This window comes from Pempheris klunzingeri, chromosome 7 (assembly GCF_042242105.1).
Source record: "Pempheris klunzingeri isolate RE-2024b chromosome 7, fPemKlu1.hap1, whole genome shotgun sequence".
NCBI lineage: Eukaryota > Metazoa > Chordata > Actinopteri > Acropomatiformes > Pempheridae > Pempheris > Pempheris klunzingeri.
The window spans coordinates 3,642,909-3,665,281 of NC_092018.1; the positions used below are offsets into that span (position 1 = coordinate 3,642,909).

The 22,373-nt window shown below is 38.9% G+C and overlaps 2 protein-coding genes across 3 annotated transcripts; one reads left to right on the forward strand and one right to left on the reverse strand.

The window, feature by feature from the left end:
- Nucleotides 1-1,756: 1,756 nt before the first annotated feature.
- On the forward strand, nt 1,757-8,258 carry LOC139203804 (ras-related protein Rab-14-like). Of its 2 annotated transcripts, none has more exons than XM_070833690.1 (8): nt 1,757-1,871; nt 2,367-2,425; nt 4,566-4,619; nt 5,616-5,793; nt 5,914-5,980; nt 6,758-6,845; nt 6,979-7,009; nt 7,827-8,258. In XM_070833690.1, exons 2-8 carry the CDS (start codon nt 2,374-2,376, stop codon nt 8,002-8,004), a joined length of 648 nt encoding a protein of 215 aa, XP_070689791.1. In that variant the 5' UTR covers nt 1,757-1,871; nt 2,367-2,373; the 3' UTR covers nt 8,005-8,258. The 2 variants fall into 2 exon arrangements, with proteins under 2 accessions (XP_070689791.1, XP_070689792.1); XM_070833691.1 differs by having other exon boundaries at nt 2,370-2,425.
- Nucleotides 8,259-15,475: 7,217 nt separating this feature from the next.
- On the reverse strand, nt 15,476-21,678 carry mak16 (MAK16 homolog (S. cerevisiae)). The gene is made up of 10 exons (XM_070833795.1): nt 21,513-21,678; nt 20,714-20,763; nt 20,133-20,242; nt 19,826-19,890; nt 19,242-19,393; nt 18,550-18,604; nt 18,388-18,462; nt 17,674-17,781; nt 17,512-17,577; nt 15,476-16,537 (listed from the first exon to the last, which is right to left on the reverse strand). The coding sequence occupies exons 1-10, from the start codon at nt 21,525-21,527 to the stop codon at nt 16,289-16,291; spliced, it is 945 nt and encodes a 314-aa protein (XP_070689896.1). The 5' UTR covers nt 21,528-21,678; the 3' UTR covers nt 15,476-16,288.
- Between the last annotated feature and the right edge of the window lie 695 nt (nt 21,679-22,373).

Sequence of the window (22,373 nt, forward strand, 5' to 3'; positions counted from 1 at the left end):
AGGAGATGGAACAACACGACGACATGCTGATCATACGTTTGTTTTCCAAATGAGCCGATCACTTCCTGCTTCACGGCCGCTCGGAGGAAGATGGAGTCTGTGAGGTGTGAAGAAGTGAGATCCTTTAGTGCCGCTGTGTGTAAAACACGACTTCACTGTTTTCAGTGCGACGATTTATTGTTGTGAATTTCAGGCAGCACATTTGTTCACAAGTGATCTTCTTTGACGTAACTGTGTGTCATAACCAGTGGTGGAAGAAACATTCAGACCCTTTACTCCAGTAAAAGTACTAATACTAATAAAGTATTAAAAGTATGAAAAGTAAATCCTACTCCTGTTGCAGTAAAAGTCAGTGTTTTCCTGTTATATCTGCTGTGTTTAGATTAATATCTATAATTAATTAATAGTATCTATAATATATATAGATAATTAATATCTCTGTATTTTGTATTTTACTGAATGTAAGTGAGATAAAAAAATCTAGTGATCCATTTTTTTTTCAGTCTGATCTTCAGTTTTCTTCCTGTTTCCTCATTTTTAGGACTTAAGAACAGCTGTTAAGAACAACAGTTTTACCAGGATAATGTTTCTAAATTCTTTATTTATTTTTTCATCATTGAAAACCAGAGAAAAAATGTTTTTACAGTAATTTTTTGTCGCTGTTTTTCAGATAAAATAAAAAAAAAAAAGAACTTGATTGGACATAAAATAAGCTACTTTTGCACAGTATTTGTTGTTGTGATACTTTTACTTTGACTTCCAACGATCCTTTGATCAGTAACCGATCGCTCTACTCTATCAACAGATATAGTTTTTAATAGCATTCTAATAAACACCAGCGAAAAGTTTTTGCAGAAAAAAAATAGCAGAAATTCTATTTTTTGTTTTTTCATTTTTTATTGTTTGAATTATTTCATCCTTTTTTGTTGTCTGTGAAAAACAAAGTTTACTTCAAAAGCTTTTCTCCAGTTTTCATAGATGGAAAAACATTAAATGAGGGGAGTAAATGCACTTCTTCCACCGCTGGTTATAACTCGTATCTGTTATGATCAGCACAATGTTATTATAAACAAATGGCCACAAATCATTGATGATTTATGTTTATTACCACTTTTTTTTTTAAAAAAATCATTTTTATATTTACTGGATTTTTATAATCTCAGGAGAATGTTTCTTTGACAAAACACTGTAAAATTATACTGTAATATTACAAACTGAGTTTTACCTTTATTGCTAATTTTTTTTTCTTTTTTACTTGTTTGAAATGTTGATACAAGCAGAGTGGGAAGAAACACCCAGATGTTTAATAAAAGTAAAAGTACTAATACCGCAGTGAAGAAATACAAAGGTTTTTTTTTTAGATTGTCTTTGTTTTTCTGTTGTTTGTTTGCTTTATTTCTCTGTGTTTGCAATCTTTGCCTACATTGTATGATATTTTGTGAAACAAACTTTAACTGGTTTTTTAAAGGTGCTCTAGAAATAAAATTCTTCTTCTTCTTCTAATTATTATTATTATTATTAGTTTTGCTTGCAACTAACTATTTTTAAATTGTGGTATTTGTATTTTTACTTAAGATTTTAAGAAATATTTTAGTGCTAAAACACCGTTGGATAAAGTTAACAGTCAAAAGTAAATAAAGTAAATACATTAAAAAATAAAATAATAGTAACTATGCTCCTCTCGTCCACTGGGGGCAGTCGACAACTTGAAGTCTCGCGATGTTTCCTCTGTTCTCGCTGCAGAAGAAGAATCGCGGAAGAGGGGAGAGGTTTCCTGACGGAGCACCGGGCTAACCAGCTAACAAAGATAACTACCAGTCTAACCAGCAGTTTAATCGGGTTTATAGGTTAGATAAACACCCGGACCGAAGGTAAACCAACAGGATTTCTAACACACCCTGTCTGTCTGCTGTATTATTTCATGGTTGCTGTTGTTGAGTGTTGATTAAAAGTGGCCTCCTGCTGTTAGCCTGTTAGTAGACAGAACTGCAGCTGTTAGCCGGTTAGCTACGGAGCTAAGCTAACAGAAGGAATTCACAGGTTTCCTCAGACGGGGAAGTCAGCTGATTTCGTCTGATACTTCTGCTAAATGTGTTTGCTGTCATCCTGCGTGACTGTCATGGTGCTAAGCTGCTCCTGCTCAGCGCGGAGCTCGGTGTTTAGCCTAGCTGTGTGCGTTAGCTTAGCCGGCTGCTCCCTTTTGTTTGCTGCCCAGTGAGACGGTTCGTGTTCAGGTCGCTTTCACCGCAGAGGTGAATTAACTGAGGCTGGTGCGGCTCAGACCCTCAGACAGGGTGTGGACTCTCTGTTTCAACTCAAAGTTTGGTTTAATTCAGGCCTCCTGCTCTCTCTCTCTCTCCCCACAGTAGCAAGATGACAGCCGCACCTTACAACTACTCCTACATCTTCAAATACATCATCATCGGTGAGTTTGATTTATGACACTGAATGAGGTCTGATGGTGGAAACATCAGGCACACAGGTTGTTTTATATACTCAGAATAATCTGCATCTGTGCTACTGTGACAGTGATGTGAGAAGTATTAAGATCCTTTAAGTAAAAGTGCTGAAAATATTCCACTACAAGCAAAAGTCCTGTTATATTTGATGCTCTTGGATTAATATTACTGCTACATTATTGTTTGTGTTGCATTTACCTGTTGTGGATGTTTAAGGTTGAGCTGATTTTAACTACTTAATATCCTGTTTGGTAGTTTATTCTGCAGCAATATGTTTATATGTTTGGTGCATCGCTGTCCTGCGCTTTGTGACTTTGTGTATTTTCCAGCTTATCTAAGTGGGCTTTAGATAGTTTATGTAGATTAAGAAGTGGAAGAACATTTTTAGCCCACAAAACATCCTTTTTATTCTTCAGTTGATCAAACACTGGCTTGATAAAACCACCAAATTTGGTAATACGTGGTTTTCAGTGAACAGGAAGAGTGTGGGAAATTGTAATCTGTAAAGTGTCTTAAGCTGTTAAGTAAATTTAGTGCAGCATGAAGTGCAATATTTCCATCTGAGATGTGGTGGAGTTAAAGATATGAAACTGGATAAAATGGAAATACTTACAGTTCTTAGTTACTTTCCACCGCTGCAAAAGAAAGTTCAGTCAGTGTGCTGTATTCTCCTCAAACACCTCAGAATATAACAATTAAACTTTTAGAAAAATATTGTGCCGTGTCTTTACGACTTTCCATCATCAGTCAAAGTACAGTATGTTTATTTTTTGTATATTAACTACAAAAACAACAAGCTAAGAATGTGTACATAGTATCTCAGGCACCATGTCTGATTTCAGGCACAGGGATGTTTTAAACTCAACATTTCACACATTTCCTCCTGGACAACTTTCCAGCCTCACAAATCTTTTGTTGCGTCAACCATTGCTGCATATATTACATTTAACACCTACAGCTAATATCTATGGAATTGTGGCGACTCGAGGTATCTGTTTTAATAAGATCACAGCAGCATGACTACAAATTGTGCATGCTGCACTTTACAGGCACCATTTTCTAGATTACACCATTAGTTTTTAAATTGATTTTCCTCCTTCCAGGCAGCTATTTGCTCGAGTTTAATTCTGTGAAAATTGATTTGCAGAGACTTAAAACTTTCCACAGATGACCAGTCCATGACAGGCTGTTTGTGTTAGCTCGCCCGTTAACCCTCAAGGAGCCGTGAAGAGTGAAATATTTCAGAGAGTTACATTTTTCATTGTCCAACTCTCCTGGTTGAATCATCAGACCAGAATATTAACAACTGTTTTAGAAAATATGGGATTCTGTGATTTAAAAGTCAAAGGTATAATAAGCCTGTGGACATAAAAACTACTGTAGAGAAGTCAAGGACAACACCCAGGGTGCATTTCACTAAAAACAAACCTAATCACGTTCTGATCTGCGCTCTGTGAACGTTGAGCTGAAGCTAAACATCGTTGTTGAAACATCCAGCTGTTTAAATCAGGTCACTCGCTGATTCTCGATCAGCTTTGGATCGTTTTGGCATCGAGGCCTACTTCACCATACCAACAGCAGCTGAGGCTCATGGGTATTGTAGTATTTAGAACCAGCCCACAAACTGACAAAGTTGAAATTATTCAAACTGTAGGTCAGAACGTGAACCTGTATGACGATTACGTTATCCAGTAGATATCTTGAACACAGACTTCATAAACTCTTCATATGTTGTGCACACCTCTAAAAACACTGTATGTTGTATGTTTTTTTTAAAGTCTTTTAAACTCAAATCTTGTAAAGTAATCTAATGTCAGATAAATGTAGTGGAATAAGAAGCACAACAGTTCCCTCTGAAATGTACCAGAAGTATAAAGTGGCATGAACCGACTCCAGTGATGTACAAGTACCTCAAACTTGTTCTTGTGTTTAGTTACTTTCCACCGCCATCAGCGGGGTTTTTACAGTGAGGACGACGGCTTCCTCTCACCTCTCACGTCGCCCTTTTACAGCCGATGTAACGAGTAAGAAGTGTGACCTGAAACGAGCGGCTCAAACTGTCCCTGTTCACTTAAACCCTCACGTTTTCTCGCCCTCTCTCTCCAGGTGATATGGGCGTAGGGAAGTCTTGTCTGCTGCACCAGTTCACAGAGAAGAAATGTGAGTCATTTCATCTTCACCTCTCCTGCTGTTCTCCACCTCTCACTTCTCTTCTCCACAGTTGTGGTCTGGTTTTGCTTTAAATCTGAGCAAACAGGCTACGTTTCTTATTTTGTCTGATTGAAATGTGTTTAATTGTACGTATTTACAGCTTTGTTGTGCTGCAGCTACAGACAGTGGATTAAAGTTAAAGTGTTTCTCCACGTCCAAGACAAACCTCTTGTCATCCACGTTGTTAAAAACCCCTCTGACCAGTTGACGTCTGCCACCGATTAGAAAATAATATTGATGTGGTCTGCACAGGAGCTTTTATTTTGAAAGCAGAGTTTGTTTGCCTGACTTCCTCTCTGCCACAGCTTCCATCACAAATAGACCTGACATGTAAACAATAAATATAGACGCTCTCGGTGGGTTTTAGCCTTTTATAGTCATTCTCTTCTTCCTCTTCCTTTGCTCCCCTCCTCTTCTTCATCATCTATTTTCTTTAAGACAAACAGCTTGTTAGTCAAACTCACCATCCTCTTGTCACTGAACTCAAAGCTGTTTTGTTAAGGAGCATAAAAAGTAAAAAATGACTTTTGTGTCTGTGTCCTAGTTTATTGGCTATTTTATTTTTTTTATTCTATACTAATGTAGATACTTGGAGAGTCTACAGCTAAGTTTCATTGTGCAATCCTGTGTTGTATAATGACAATAAAGCTGAACCTTGACTTCAAAACCAAAAGAACACGAAGAAAAAGTAGTCTGAGTTGTTTTGCCATTTTAATGTTCCTCTGGGAAATTTATTTCAGCTCCGTTCAAATTCAATCATTTAAATTTTTCATGTTTGTGTCACAATTTAGCTTCAGATCCAGAAGCAGAGACAAAGACAGAATGACGGTGGTAGAAAGTAGATTCAGAATCAGGGTTTTTAAAGCCTAGACTGTACCAAGTGTGTGTATTTGTCCTCCTGCTGTGTGTCAGTGTTGATGTTAACTGCCATAATGATGTGTGTAGTCATGGCGGACTGTCCTCACACCATCGGGGTGGAGTTTGGGACGAGGATCATGGAGGTCCACGGTCAGAAGGTGAAGCTGCAGATCTGGGACACGGCCGGTCAGGAGCGCTTCAGGGCCGTCACCAGGTCGTATTACAGAGGGGCCGCCGGGGCACTCATGGTGTACGATATCACCAGGTACTGACGAGGACGAGGAGGGAGGGGTGGGGGTTTTATGGAGCATGATGTTCATACAACTTCGAATTTTGTGATGAATAACTTTGTTTTTGTTTGATCTTTTCTTCTGTTTGTGTTTAGGAGAAGCACTTATAATCACTTGAGTAGCTGGTTGACAGACGCCAGGAACCTGACCAACCCAAACACAGTGAGTAAACACACACACACACACACACACACACAATCCAGCCAGGTTTTTCTAGTGTCCGTGATATAGTCAATTAAAACCACTGCAGCATTTGAGATTTCACACACAAGAGGACATCAGATGGTGCTAATTTAAGGTCTTTTGACCGCCCTGGCACACCTACCTGAAAGCGTGTTCTCCAAAAAAATGGTCCAAGGCTCCAATTTTGTCCCAGCGTTGGTGTGACCCTCTCTCTCTGTTTAAATGGCGGCTTGCATACAACTTCAAGGTGTGTACCATCACATTATTTCCACCTTAAGTTGGTACAACCATTTTGCAAGTCAGTCCAATTTTCCACAGTAGCAGCTGTGCAAGCCTGCTTCAGCTCGCTCTTTACAACCAGCAAGTAGTATTGAGGTATTGGGGCACCAACATGATCAGCGTGGATGTATTATCAGCTCCTCCATCTCTCTTCTTTGACCTCCTTTTTGCCTCTTTTTGTTTTGGTTGGTCAAAGCCAGGCGACCACTTCATACCTCTACCACTGTAATTTTAAAAAATGCTTCCCCTTCTGCCGTCATCGCCTCATTGAAATCATCACTGGAGGCAGCAAGTTAAAATCATGTTGACTTTGTTTCATTTCAAAGAACCTTTAGATATTTCAGGTAATTTATTTTCAACTGTATGCATGATTTGTGCTGACAAATCTCCATATTTTAATCTCTAGTATAGTTTGAGCGGTAGACTCTTTGTCCTGTATAGTTTCTCACATATATATATGTGTGTGTGTTTGTCCAGGTGATCATTCTGATTGGTAACAAGGCCGATCTGGAGGCTCAGAGAGACGTGACGTATGAGGAGGCCAAACAGTTTGCTGAAGAAAATGGTGAGAAGTGTGTGTGTGTGATTATATTGTATGTAATGTGTGTGTAAACAGTAAAAAGAAAAGTGAAAATATAAATTAGGCTAAAAGCAGCACATCAGGTTGACTGTGATCTCTGTTTCTTGTTGTTTGGCAGGTTTGCTGTTTCTAGAGGCCAGCGCTAAGACGTAAGTACACACAGACTGCTTCCATCAACATCGCACACAGTCGTGTAGCTGAGGTGGATGGTTTCCCAGTTTCATCACCATGATGAAACCAGATGAAAATCACCAGATGAAAATCACACAAACACACTAAAAAACAAAGTATGCTAGTAAGTGACAAACACCCACAGATGTTGCACATTTGAGGTCTTAGCGTCCAAAATTTTGTACCTGATCTGAAACAGACCCTTTAAAAACATACCGGAACCCAACTTGTAAAACTTTGTCTAATTTTCAAAACAATAATTGACCCAATTTAGGAAAAAAGGGTCATGAGGGCAGTTGGATCCTGTCAGAATAGACCTGAGGTTCTTTGTACATATGACAATAAAGTCCTAAAACCTGCGGAGTGTCTACTTGCACCTGAATAGCCAGATAGCCGCTATTTGGCTATTTACGCCTGGTCTGTTCACTCACTATAAAATGGTTTAGTCACAGGACATTTTTTATTTGAAAATGTATATATTTTAGGTTTCTTTTCTCTTTAAATAATCAGTTTTCAGTCGCTGTTTGGTTAGGTTTAGACACAGAAACTACTTGGGTAAGATCAGGAAAAGATCATGATTTGGGCTAAAAGATTAAGTCTACTACAAATAGAAATGTTAGGATACATTAAACACAAAATAAACTCTTTCCATCAAATAGCCACATCGGCTGCTTACACCCGGGAGGAAGTGGTGTTCTTGACTACTGACACCCGGGTGCAAATAGCATCTGCCTAAAAACATATGCATGTATAACAGTTCTTATTGTTTATTTGCACTTTAATCATTCTCCTCAGAGGGGAAAACGTGGAGGAGGCCTTCCTGGAAGCAGCAAAGAGAATTTACCAGAACATCCAAGATGGCAGTCTGGACCTGAACGCTGCCGAGTCGGGAGTCCAGCACAAACCGTCGGCGCCACAGGGAGGCCGCCTCAATGCCGACAGCCAGCCGGCCAAAGAGGGTTGCAGCTGCTAACGTCAGACGGAAACTACAGACCCATCACACGGACGGACGGACGGACGGAGACAGACAGATTCGTACACACCACCTCTCCACCAGGCACCAACATGCATCGTCTAGCAAGAGTGCGTCAAACAGGATCAGCTGGATTACAGTTAACATAACAGTGGCACAGTCCAACCGCCTGTTATCAAATCCAGATCTCAGTTCAGTATCAAAAACAAGAGTCAAATATCCTACATCCAATCAAACGTTTACCAGCTTTGGTTAAATCAGGACACCCTCAACCAAATCAAGAACCCTCAAATATCTAGATGACCTCTGGATCCGTCTCAAATTCAGCACAGTGTCGGATAATTCCCAGATCAGGACCATCATAGACCTGTCTGAGCAAAAGAATTCCCTCAGCATAAATCCCAACAACTCTTGGTCCACGCTTGGATCACGCTGGGTCTCGTTCCAACTCGCTCACCATGCCACAATCCAGACTTCCTTCTGCTCACATCCAGGCACGTTTGGGGCAAACCTATGCCAATCCTGACACAGAAACCTGACCTGTCTACTCCAAGTCTGGAGTGGTGTTGGCCAGATTTAAGCAAGGGTTGTCTAACACCTTTAGACTACCGCCTCCAGAATGCAAAGCAACCATCTCTAAAGTGGCAAATAAGATATAAGGCTCAAATTTGGACTAGTTTAGAACCTAAATCTTGGTTTCACCAAAACTGGTTGTCTCTTCTAAGTCTGGACATGGGAGATCCACAGCCTTGGCTTAAGCTTGGCCACACCTAGTCCAAATTTAGGCTACATTAACCCTTGTATGGTGTTTGGGTCTGTGGGACCCGTTTTTATTTTTATTTTTTTTAAGAGAATGACATGCTTGGCTCCAACTATGGCCAGTCTGGACTGATTTTAACCCCAGAATATAACAGCCCCAAGCCCAGAATACCTTCTTTCCCCAAGACTGGACTCCCTTTTGGACCACATTTCCTCCATTTATGGACTAAAATGGGTCCAAATTTGAGCCCCTGGTCACAAATGAGATACACAGATTACCCAGCAGACCAATGAAGATGCAAGACTCAAATTGCAATGGACAGATCTTAGGCCTACGCTTAGGATTGACCACCTCGACCGCTTTCAGCTCACATCCAGGCACACTTGACCCAAAGGTAGGCCTGGACCACCCTCCAAACCCAGTCTCTTCCAAATCTGAAGTCCTTTCGACGGGTAGTTCAGATCTGGTTGGCCCTCAAATTTGGACTGCCCTTGTCCCAAACGCAAAACAACCATGACTCAAGAAGACAAATACAGATACAAGGCTCATATTTGGACCAACCTACAGCCAGAATCTGATCTAGACTTCCCCAAAATGCAGATCATCCTAATTCCAATGGGACATCATAATCCAGAGCCACGACTCAAGATGGACTGTCCTTGGTTCACCTTGACACTGCCTTCTACCCATATCCAGGCTTTCTTGGACCAGACGAAGACCAAGCTGGACCATACTAAGCCCAGAATAGGACGGTGCCTATTCCAGCAGCAGACAACCATTGACCCAAGGCAGGCAAACTTGGAACTACCTTCATCCCAAAAGTCCCAGTTAAAATACTGAAATTCGGACAAACCTACCAACCACATCTGCCAACTTCACTAAAATGCAGATCACCAAAGTTCGAACTCCAGACATTCCTATGGACAGATTTACAGTCTCGACTCAAGTTGGACTGCTCTCCAGATCTTAAAATCTAGACCATGGGATCAAATTTAGCTATAATCTGATCTGCTATAAACCCAGATCGTCCTAACGCCCAGTTCTGACATTCACCCTTTGATATGAACTTTGGAATTTATAGTCGTACTTATATGTACTTGTATGTGTGTGCTATACTATCGTTTGTTTTTCTGTTGAAAAAGTTTTTAAAATTCATACGTAAAGATCATAAATTCTAACACAGAGTGGCCTCGACATCTGAGCACCATTACACCATGTTAGATCAGAAGACACATTTACACTGTAGTTGTTGATCTGGACCTTTTTGAAACTTGTTCTTGTGGTCAAATGCGTCGCTGGAGGTGTATTCACACCTGGAGGTGATGATGTGATTTAACTTAATTTTAGGAATGTAGGTTAAAGGGGCACTCCGCTAATTGATGGAGGAGCTTTCTAAGGTCTGCAACAGTTTAAAGGACGAGGGCATTCGCCAGGCACCATGGGTCCACCGAAAGAAGCTAAGATTTTAAAGTTTGACCCATATTATGCACTAAAATTAGGATATCTTAGCCTTTTGATAAGCCTGTCTTCAATATGTCACTCACCAGTTCCCCAACTTTATGAAGTGCAAAACTAAAAGCCTTAATGTACTTCAGAAAATAATTTTGCATGACGTGTTCGCTCAGCCACAATTAAATCACTTGAGTGCCCCTTTAATCCCGGCAGGAAGGAACGTAAACGGAAAAGACTGAAAAATAACGTGAGGACAGAGTTAGGATCTCAGTATACAGAGACCCACATATAAACACACATGTACATGCAAATATAAGTTTTATACATGCAGAACATCAATACGCGCATTCAGAAAAAAGAGATGGACTTGAACGCCAGGACCCCACCAGACCAAATTTACCTGAATGTTATTTAGACTCATCCTTACGTGGGTCCTGGGTCAGTTCTGGGTGTTTATTGGGAAGCAAGCAGACCCTTAAAGATCTCTAACAATCACATATTCACAGACAGGAACCCCAAACCCACCATCGCTGCAACTCCACACTTTGCCTTTTTTAAAAAAATCTATAGTATCTTAACCAAATAACTTTATTTGAGGCGATTTTGAATATTCTGTATTCTGAATAATTGTTCTGTGAGAAGAGAAAGTAACTGAGCTGATGAAGGTGGTGATGAAGAAAAAATGATTTACCTGAACCAGAATGTCACTACTGGTCCCTCAGTGGATCATAAGTTCAGGATAGACTTTTATTAAAATGTTCTTGTTAATATAAATTTTTTTTTTTCTAACGTGTTTCCAAATATATCACAGTTCCTCCTAATGGCCATTTTTTTGCGTCCCTCCTGGTTAAATGCATATTGAGGGAAGAAAAAAGTGGAAGCAATGCAAATTCTTTTAATTTATTTGCCTGTTTGTTTTGTTTGGCTTCCTTTTTAACGTCAGGCCGGGATTACACTGTCTTACTCCGCCATAGTACGTGTAGAAACTAAATATTGGTTAGCTCTGCAGAAGTTATGAAGCAAATTATCTGTGTGTAAGAGTAACAAAATATATATATATTACAGTCCATATCTTAAAGAAATATTCTGATATTTTATGAAATGTGATTAATTATGCCTTCCAACAAAATGTCAGACTTTTCCTTTAAGTATGATTTTAAGGTTCAACTCAAAATGCCCGAGCCTTGATATCCTGAAGTGCTTTAAAGTTTCGTCTACTGTCACTAACCGTCAGTCATCAACTAGATGATCAAGTGTAATATTACTTCACGGTGTTTTGAGTGTGATGCTGGCGCTACGTGCACCAGATATCCCCGACTATCGAGGATTATGTTCCTTAAAAAGCATTCCAGCGCTAATTAGCTACAAAACAGAAATGCACCACTATTTTTTTTCCCAACGCAAGTTTGCCATAACCACGTTCTGAGCTGACAGCGCTCATTTGAACTAATTGTTGTTTTCCACATCCGCTGAAAAGGCAAAGAAAGCAAAACATTACCTAGCTAGTTCACAAAATAAGTATTTCACAATATATATAGCTAAAATATCTGTGACAGGATAAATTAGCTTAGAATCAGTGTAGCGGTTAGCAAGCTAGCTAGCTAACATCGCTAATCAGGAAAGATACCAATAATTGTATTAATATTTATAGCGACACGAGTAAAGACACAGTTCTTTGTATGTTTAGTGACACATTTTCTGTTGTGTGTTAGCATGAATACAGAATGATTTGTCTCTGATTAGAGATGCTGCTAGCTAACAGTAGCTTGCTAACTTGCTAAGCTTGCTAGCTAAGGTCATTTACCCCAATTTGAAGTGAGGCGCAGGTGTTGTGGCCAATGCTGTTAAACACTTTTGTTGTGAGCTAATTAGTGAATGTTAGTTTTGTTTTCTTTGCATTTTCAGCAGACATGCAAAACAATAGCGTTAGCGCGGTAAAATCCTTTCATATTAGCGTTGTGGCGGAAGTACGCTGGAAAAAGTTAAGACGCCAGAAACACCAACGATGTAGCTCTGCAAAACTTTATTTTATTTTTTACTATTTTAAATATGTTGAAGATTCGTTGATTTTTGTGGTCACTAGAGAGAAAAAATACCAAAACAAGCTGACAATTGCGCGCACAGTCTAACATGAAGTGTTTCAGTAATTTGATTGTGTTTTAAAAGGAAACTGATGAATGCAGCTTTGACCTGATATGATTCTGTTTTTGTTCTCTGATGGATGAACCTCAGATTCACACTAAATTAATCAGCTGTTCAGTGTTTAAGCTGTAAAAATAATATTCAGCGATTTAAGTTTAAACACCAGGAAGAATTTGGAGATTTTAAAAGCCTGAGAATTGTTTCCTCCTCGAGACCCAAACGAGTCCCAGAAGCAGCAAATGTCACCAACAGGCTGTCTGATCAATCAAAGTATAAATTATTACATATAATACTTAATTAATTTGTCAAAATGATTAAAATAATTCTTATATTTACCTTAAATCAGTTGATAAATTAAATGTTTACATATTTTACTCCAGCATTTATGTTTTTTTGTTTGTTTTTGTTTTCCTCAGCCATCTCAGTACAAACATGTTCAGTCACTTGTGTGTTTTTCCTTGTTATAAAAATGAGAAATAAGAAATGTACGAATAGTAAAACTGAAAATATGATCAAACCAAAGTAAAGCAAATGAATTAAGTCCAAGTCAGTAAAAGGTAAATGTACTGTGCTTTGGTGTGGCAGCAAAAAATATAAAATAAAACTCAGAATTAGAAAAATGTAGATATTAGAGATACGACATCAAACATTTACTTTATGAGCCAAAGTTATGGGAGAAAATGTAACGTCTGATATACTTGCTCATAATTATAATTTTTAGAAGTCAAAATGTTGATTTTTGTGTCATAATTTTTGACTTTAGTATTTTTAGCAGTATTTAGCACAAACACATTTACCTCTTTAATATTAATTTAATACTCACAGTATTTTTGTAATTAGTTTTTGTTCCAACAATGAGAGGTAAAGGAAGAAAAATATAGATTTAAATTATCTTCATTTCTTTTGTTGTGCGTAGTTTGTGTTTTACTATTGGCTCAACAGATGATGTTTTGGTGGCATTTGTCTCCTCCGGGACTCCGTACTGTACTGTTGCTGTCGTTCCGAATGAAAGTTCAGTTTAGAAAAGGCAGCCGCTGTCCGACTGCCCTCGATCTCCCCGTCCTCTGTTCGGTGGCCCGTCTTATTCAGATCTCGTGTACATATCCAGTCAGAAATGTACGAATCGTAAAGCCAGTGCCCAGAATCTGGTTTTTAACTGTGTCCACATCTGTTTGAATGTGGATCAGCGTGATTTTACTCTTCGTCGTCCTCTGATTGGGGGACAGCAGCCTTCTTCAACTGTGATGCTTGATTTATGAATGAAGCCCCTCCCTCACTGTAAAAAACCACCTCCACATGTTGCTTTCTGTCACTCTATCTGCACGCAGGGATAAAACTTTGTTTTTTTAAATTAATTTAAAGTTGGGACAAAGATAATTTGTTTCCTCATTGACGCTTTTACTCCAAAATATTATAAAGTTTCCAGGAACCAAAGGGTCACAAAAGTCAGCAGGTAGTCACTGGAGTCCTAAAAGTTAAATGTTCTGTTGTGACCGTTGCCTTAAGCTTCCCTCGCCAAAGGAAAACACGAGCTTTTAATTAAGAAAAATTATTAAAAAATGAATTAAAGCGCGACAGAAGAGAGATGGACTGAAGGTGGCAGCGTTGTTGCAGCGTAGTCGCTTTTTAAACGGAAAAAACACGTTCAAGAATTCAGCATAAAGTTTTTTTAGTTTTTTTTTTATTACTGTGCTGCAAAGTCTTAAGTTTAATTGGAAATCTGGAAGGACACTACGACAGAAACATCTTTACATAAACAACAGCTGAATTTCTTTGTCTAACGATAAATGCTTGTAAAGAAGAAAGCGGTGTTGCACGTTTCTGAGCTGCTGAGTTTTTAAATTATTATAAGTGTCGGAAAAAACAGCTTTTTAAATATAAAGGAGCTGCAATCAGGCTGAAGGACAAAAACTAATTCAAAGCAAATAAATCCCAAACTGCAGGTTTGCGACAAACATCTGGTTTTATCTCCGCTCATCGGCTGTAACATACTCTGTACATTTTATCTTCTTTCAGTTTTGTCTGTTTTCTGTCTGCTAAAGTAACAAAAATGCTTCTCATGATTTTTTTTTTTTTTTGGACTATTTATATTCTAAATCTGTAATGATTTTCTTCAGCTGTACCTTTTCATTGTACGACCGTGGGGATTCAGTTATTTGTAAATAAAGTATATATACTGTATATACTCTGACGGCTCTGCGTCGAGTTTGTCTGACTTAGATTCACCTGAACCTTCAGCCCAAATTAATCTGGAGCCTGTTGGGAAACTAAATCAACGAGCTTTTTTGGGGGTTTTTCTTTTTTAGTTGGATTCCTAGCACCTACTCCGCTTATGTGCTCCAAAGTCAGGTACAGCACGTCTAGGCCTCTAACTCGACTCAATTTAGTCTCCGCCGGTTCCTCACTAAGAAACAGTTCAACACTAAACCCCATAAAACTGCCACTTTGTTGCTTGGTTCAAAGCCACCAGACTCCATTGACAAAAATAGCAATTTTCCACAAGAGTTGTTGGTCTACTGCTGCCTATTTGGTTAGTTTGTTTGTGTTAGTGTGACTTTGGTGTTTTGAAGGGTTAATTCAGACCCAACAAAATATCATTTACCACACAATAAAACTAACTAACTAACTGATCAAGGCAGATGTAAACTAGGAACTCTCATGGAAAAAATTACTGTTTTTGTCAATGGAGTCTGGTGGCTTTTAATATAACGTCTGTTTGTGGTTAAACCAAAAGGATCTTCCAGGTCTCTCTCTGTAGGGATCCTTTCCATGATGCTGTCAGACACTTAGAATAACACTCAGAGCCTGTCGGTAGATAAAATGAGCACTTTTAGTGGACCTACTTTGACAGATTATGTTGCAGCCCCAAAAAACAGGGCCCAGGTTTTCCTTTAATAAACTTAACCTTAAAAATGAACTATTCAGCTCAATAAAATGCTCTGGTCCACAGCTGAGACATTAACCTCACGTGACTCCAAACAAACAGGTTGATAATAACTGAAGTTAAATTTTAGCCCTAATATAATACACTGTTCTGGCAAATTATTTCCAAATTGGTCACTTTACAGGAAAACGGCAGGTTTTAACAACAAAATGTAGCCAAGAGGTTGTTTTATTTTTTCCAAAGCTGATTTATTCACGTGTGTTGTTAATGTGTTGTTGTGTTCTGTATTAAAACAAAAGACATAACAAGGCAGTTTTTTTCAGCAGACAACGAAGCATTAAAGTCACTTTGGGTGGTTTAATCAGAGGAGGGATCTGATTCCAGGTCAGAGGGAAACATGGGTTCCATCAACATACAAAAGCATCTATTTGAAGTCCGTGTGAACAAACTGGGAACCAGCTGACAGCAGCGGGTTTGTTGTTCCTCCGTTCCTCAATGTGTTTCTCACATCCGTCTTTCTGAAAAGCTGAAACACGACTCTGGACTTTTCTGTTCATATTCTCAGTTAAAAATCGTAACATCCACAGCTGATTGTTTTACAGAGTGCAGACCGCCGTTTGTAGTTTTACCCTCCAACAACTTCCACAAAAGCAGCTGCAAAGCCGGATTATAGACACTAAATCAGTTTCACTAAACTTGTTTATTGGCTTTGTTTTGCATTAAATAGCGTGCTGAGTATTTTTTGGCTGCTCTTATAAAAGTTCCTGTTTTTAAATTACTTGTCCTCTGTTACGGCGCTTACAGGACTCGACTCAACTCCAGGTCAGAACTTAACGTGTCGCTTAGAACATGAACAGAAGAGCCGAGTGTTGCAGTTTGAGAAAGACTGACGGAAAAACGCCTCCAGAGGGGATCAGGTGACTTCAGTATGGACAGCGAACACACTGATGATCCTGGGTGTGTTTACGTAACGGAGGAGTGTGTCCTCAGCAGGGAGTCCGCTGACTGACCTCACAGTTTGATTGGCAGCAGAGGCCGTGACATCACTACGTCGCTCTGCTCTTGGAGGCGGGCTCTGTCTCCTGCTCGTACTCGATCTCCACGTACGCTCGCTTCTTCCTCGCCGCAGAGCCGTTAGCTGGAGATTTGCCTTTGGACTTTGACTTGGCTTTCGTCTCCACCTCCATCTCTTGCTCATCCTCCTCATCCTCCACTAATTCTTCTTCTTCGCTGGACTCGTCCTCTTCCTCATCCTGCTCCTCCTCGTCGCTGCTCGTCCGCAGTTTGTTCATGTCCTGAGAGAAGAAGAGGAAGAATGAAAGCGGGGAAACCAGAAATGTTTTTGTTTTGTTCACACCATCCTTGTCTGTGTTTAACACCATCATGGTTGTGACTTCACAGTTAGAGAAAGTTTGTTTTTCTGCTGAGTGGTACAGGACAACTCTGGTATTTACATTTTTTAAATCTTCAATTCACGCTTTTTGGGTTCAAAATGACCGGTAGCCACAATAAGTTTTGGAAATGGTTACTGCTGACAGGCTCAGAGTGTTATTCTAAGTGTGTGACAGCATCATGGAAAGGATCCCTACAGAGAGAGACCTGGAAGATCCTTTTGGTTTAACCACAAACAGCCGTTATATCGCTCTCTGCACACACACCAGACTACATTGACAAAAACAGTAATTTTACGTTGCAGAAGATGAGATTTACTGTTCTAGTTGCTGTGACTCTGGTGTTTAACACACATTATTCTGGATCCAAACTAACTCTTAAAAACACCAAAGTCACACAATAACACAATCAAACTAACCGATCAAGGCAGCAGTGGACCAGCAGCTTCAGTGTTCTCTGAGGTAAAATTACTGTTTTTGTCAATGAAGTCTGGTGGCTTTGAGGACAGCGATTAAAAGAACTTTACTGTCTCTTCTGTTGCTGTAACAAGATGACTTTCCCCGGTGTGGGATAAATAAAGTCTCTCTTATCTTAACGGTCGTTCATAATCAAACAAAAGGGATCTTATTTTGTTTATAGTGATCGTTGTGCAAAGCAAATTCATTGCGTGTGAAATCCAATTTGACAATAAATGGATTCCTGATTCTTAATGGAGGAACGATTACAGAAACTAAAACCTGTTTGAATGTTAATGTCGCTGCCTGACTGTTTCCAGACAGACGTGAAAAAATGTGAACTGGTCCTTTAACCTCCACTAATCCCTGCACACAGAAGGATAAATCATCCACGTGGTTTACTAATCTGGGAGGTGATTTACCTCAAAGTCGCTCAGGTCGCTCTCCTCCACTTCTTCTTCTGCTACAAACTCTCTCTTCCCAACGTCCTGCAGAGAGAGAGAGAGGAGACACATTCACGTCTAAACACCCTCCGACTCCACGTCTCTACTCAAACACCGTGAAACAACAGCATCCTTCATCACCTCGTCATCCTCCTCCTCCTCATCCTCCTCCTCTTCCTCGCTCTCCTCGTCCTGCTGCTCCAGAGCTCTGTCGAAGGCGTGGATCGGGAAGTTGTAAATGTCTCCGTACTGAAACAAACAACGCACACGTCAGATTAACTCGCTCCGTCTGAGCTATAAAACTGATGACAGAAGATTCAGTCTGAGCTAAACGCTAACATCAGCTCACACGACAACACGCTAACAGTCACGTAACATTTAGCACGTTAGCGTGCTCACATTAATGTGCCAAACATCACTTGATGACATGAACCGAAGTGTAAACTGAAGCAAAACAGGAAGATGTTAGTTATCTTTATTAGACTGTGATGTTGAATACTCACTAGAATAAATAAAAACTTTACTGTAACAACTGTTTTTCTGTATTTCTACTATATAATAATAATAAATCTTACTTTTCGTTTTACTTTTGCTTAAATCTTTTTATTTATTGTCGATAATCTTTGTTCCTTTAAGTTTTGTCTTCTTCTGTTCTACTGAACCACACTGAGGAAGCAGGTTGGATATTTGATAGGTTGATAGTGAATAAGGACTCTTGGACATGCGACCAGAGGAGCCGGGGATCGATGTGTGATGTTCATGTGTTGATGCTCTCACTACTTTGTAGTTCAAACATGTTCTCAAATGTAATATGCATGTTTTCCTGGTGTTGTGAGGATGTTTGGAGCGTCGTACCGTTCCCTGCTTGAGTCTCTCCAGCAGCTCCTTCTCGATGGCGTTGTCCAGCTGAGCGGCGATCAGAGCTTTCTCCTACAAACACAACACGGTCGGGTTAAAACTCCTTCACTGTTCGAGTCTGGAGTTAACGACGCGCTCATCCACGTGAGGAAGACTCACCTCTTTCCTCTTCTCCCTCCTCTCCACCTTCCTGCTGAGGGGAACCAGCTTCCTCCTGAAAACACACAAAAACAGGCCGACGTCAAACTAAACTCTTTCAGCAGAGAAACGAAGCTTCGAACAGGCGACAAATGAACGCCGTGACCTCTACGTCACCGTGGTGATTTTAAGACGAGACAGATATGAAAACATCCAGCTTAAAATCATTATTTATTTATTTTGAAAAAGGGAAAATAACAGATAAGTAGGGGAGTGAAGTTCATGACGGGAAAATCTCTGGCAAATAAAACTAAAAGATGAATTCTCTCATGATTTTCTATTCTCATCTTATTTTGGCGGGGAACTCTTCCCGCTTTTGAGTAACACGCTGATGATATGATGTTTTTTTATTGTAGAGTAATACAGTTCATTATGTTGAGCTATATTATGTTTCTTTATCACTTCAGACAAACAGGAAGTATTATTAGTTAATCATATTGTACAGTATATTATTCTGTTGCACTCTTTACTCTGTTCTAACCTGCTATTAATTACACACAATGACAATCTTGTAACTTTGAGTTTAATTTCTTCTTGAATAGTTTCAATTTTTATTCTATATCCTTCTAATTGTTTTTTTTTTTCTGACTAAAATACTCTCACTTGAGCGTCTTTCTTCCTGTGGTTTGTGGTCGTGTGTAAACTGGACTTACTGTCTCTTGAGGACCAGCTTGCGCATGCGGATCAGGTACTGAGTGATTTTGGTGAAACGCTGTTTGCATTTATGTCTGAGGAACCGAGGCCAGTAGATCAAATTCTCATCGATCTGTTCCAGAGCTTTCTCGTAGTTCTTACTGAGCTTCACCTGCACACACACACACACACACGAAGATTAAATGTACAAAAGACACACACAAAGTATATCCTCTGACTTTACCTCCACTGATAGCCTTCAACTGTATTTGTCCAACATAAAACAAGAGGAACAAGTTCTTAATTTGATGAAAATTAAAATAAAAACTGAGATAAAAGCTTATAATGTGTTTGTCCTGTAAATGTGCGTCAGCAGAGCTGCTGGTCAGATGGTCAAATAACTTCAGAACAGATAGAAACACTTAAACTTCTTTTCTCGCAGAGCGTCAAAGATGTTAACACAACTTACTGCCCACAGCTCCTTGTAGCATCTTGTAACTTATATCTAAATCTAACTTACAGCTATAGATGTGTTTTCACAAACTGAAGCAGCGTTAACTGAAAAATAAATGAAGGCCAGAAACAGCAGCAGCCTCCTGCTCACCTTCTCCCACATCCTCGAAGGAAAAGCCGCCCTCTCGATCACCTTCATGTAGAGGAAACACTGGCCTGCAAGAGAAAACACAACCATTATCATAAAGTAGCTGTTTCTCTGATTCCAGTCTTTCTGCTAAGCTAGGCTAAGCTAAGCTAACCAGTAGCTAGCTGTAGATTCATAAAACCAAAGGCTGTCTTTCCTTTATCTTTAGCTTAATTTTTAATCATGCAAACCAGATGCAACATGTAAATCCATGAAACAGGAAAAGACATCCAGCTGGTAAAGGGTTGATGTGGGTGTGTAAAGTCTTCACCTTTCTCCTCTCTGATGGTGGCGTACTGACTGTTGGCCAGCGGACAGGACGAGCGGTTACACAACCCCGTGATGTTGTATTCATTTCGACAGAAGCTCTGACTCTTCGTCCTGTGAGGTAGAAAGACAAGAAGTTAATTCATCTGAAACTGGAAGTTGATTTTCTGTTGTTTCAACCAGAGAGACGACATTGACTTTGTTCTATTTTAATATTTTGGTCCATTTGGTTTCATATTCATCAAAAGACAACCAGGACAGGATGATGGTATTTCTTTGTGTTATGTTGTGACTTTATTTTCTATCCAATCACGTGTCCTCTCTCATTTTAATACAAATACACTTCTTTGAGGACTGATGTGTGACTTAAATGTGATAAAAGCACACAAGACAAACTGAAATCAGCATGATATTAAACCACCATCAGCCCCTTTTCAATCTTGGCATCACGTCATACTTAATTTAGTCCATAATTTTAAGTACATTGCAACCATTACTGTTAAGCTAATCAAACAACTGTCGTCCTAAATAACCAAATGAATGAATGAATGGACTAATTAGCTATTGATTAACATTCAGACTTACTTGACTTTGAAGGAGCAGAACTGTTGGTTTCCAATAATGTCCCAGATCACCTGCAGGAAGCACATTTAACCACATTACAAACATCCACTGGCGGTCATTAAAGGCCTCTTGATGTGTAACAGCACTGGTAAACTAGAATAGTAATAGTATATCATTTTCATATTTTAAATGACTCACTTTAAAAACCTTTAATGACATTAATGTCCTTTGCTGTGTATTTGAACACCTACAGACCTCTGCTGTACTCAGCTCTTCTTTGACTGTTACATTCGTAGTTTAGTGTATTTTCAATGTAAAACCAGAGGCTATAAAACACTTATTGATAAGCTGTGCACATCCTGAGCCATTCAGAAAAGACTGGGCAGAATATTTGTCAGAGAAATACCTGTCAGTAAGTAAAGGATGAGGATGGGTACCGTATTGCCGAAGTTAAGTATCCAGAACACCCTACAGATGTGTGTGTCTAACTATGTACTAACAGCTGTGGTTTTTAGGAGAAAAGCCAAACAACCTTAGAAAATACTTTTTTATAACAGAGTTTGGTGTGACCTCTTACATAGAATAACTCGGTCCACCGAGCGTTAAAATTTCTAAAAGGGTGTTTTAACTGTATATTACTATTCGTATCTAATTAAGAGATGACTCATGTTAAACTAGTTTGAACTGTAAACTGAACAATAAAGGTAACCGATAGAAGAATAATCCAGATTTATCAGTTTTTAGACAGTTACCGGTAAGCTAACGTTAGCATGGAGACTCACAGCACGTTAGCAGCTTCAAATTGATTTCTCATACTTACGTCGTCGTGTTGCATTTTTAGTTCCTCGCAGAGCTGCTCGCAGCTTCACCCCAGAGTCTGTTGTTTGTTTAAAATATATTAGATCAGATAATGTGGAGTTATGAAGCAGTTTTTATGTCTTCGAAGCCACATGGACGGTCAGGCAGCTGCCATTTTTGTTTGCATGGCCAGAATCTCGGAGCGGTGACGTCAACATGAGCAAGTATCGCGATGCTTCATATTGATAAATTTCCCAGGTCTGTTTTGATTTACTTTTTAATAATGCCTTTGTTAACAAAAAGGTTAATTCACTAAATCTTGATAAATATTAAATATATAATATTCAAATATTATTAAATATGTTTAACAATTGAATTAATGTTTTACAAACTAATGAAAATTGAAGGTAACACTTGTTTCATTTTATCTGTGGATAAAAAAATGTTTATGGGTAAAATTAATTGAATTCTGCCATAAAGGAATGTTATGTGCTTATATGTATAGTTCTGTTATTTATTATGTTAATTATTAATTCCTCCTATTTCTTCACTATTCAATTAAATATTCTACACTGAAAAAAAAACACTTCACTAAACTTAAATAATATTCAATATCTAAAGTTTAGAATATTCCCCAAATTCCCAAAACTGACATTATGAAATAATTTGGAGAAATGGGATTCATAAAAGAACTTGGAACACACTGAACTTACATGAGAACAAATCTAAATTCTGTTTTACACGTTGTTATATATATGTTATAAACTTTGAATGAACTGAATAAATAACATAACAGGGGTTCAATTGTAAATATTATAGAAAACACTGAAACCCTGAAGCCATTATATTATTATCATTATTATTATTATTATTATTATTATTA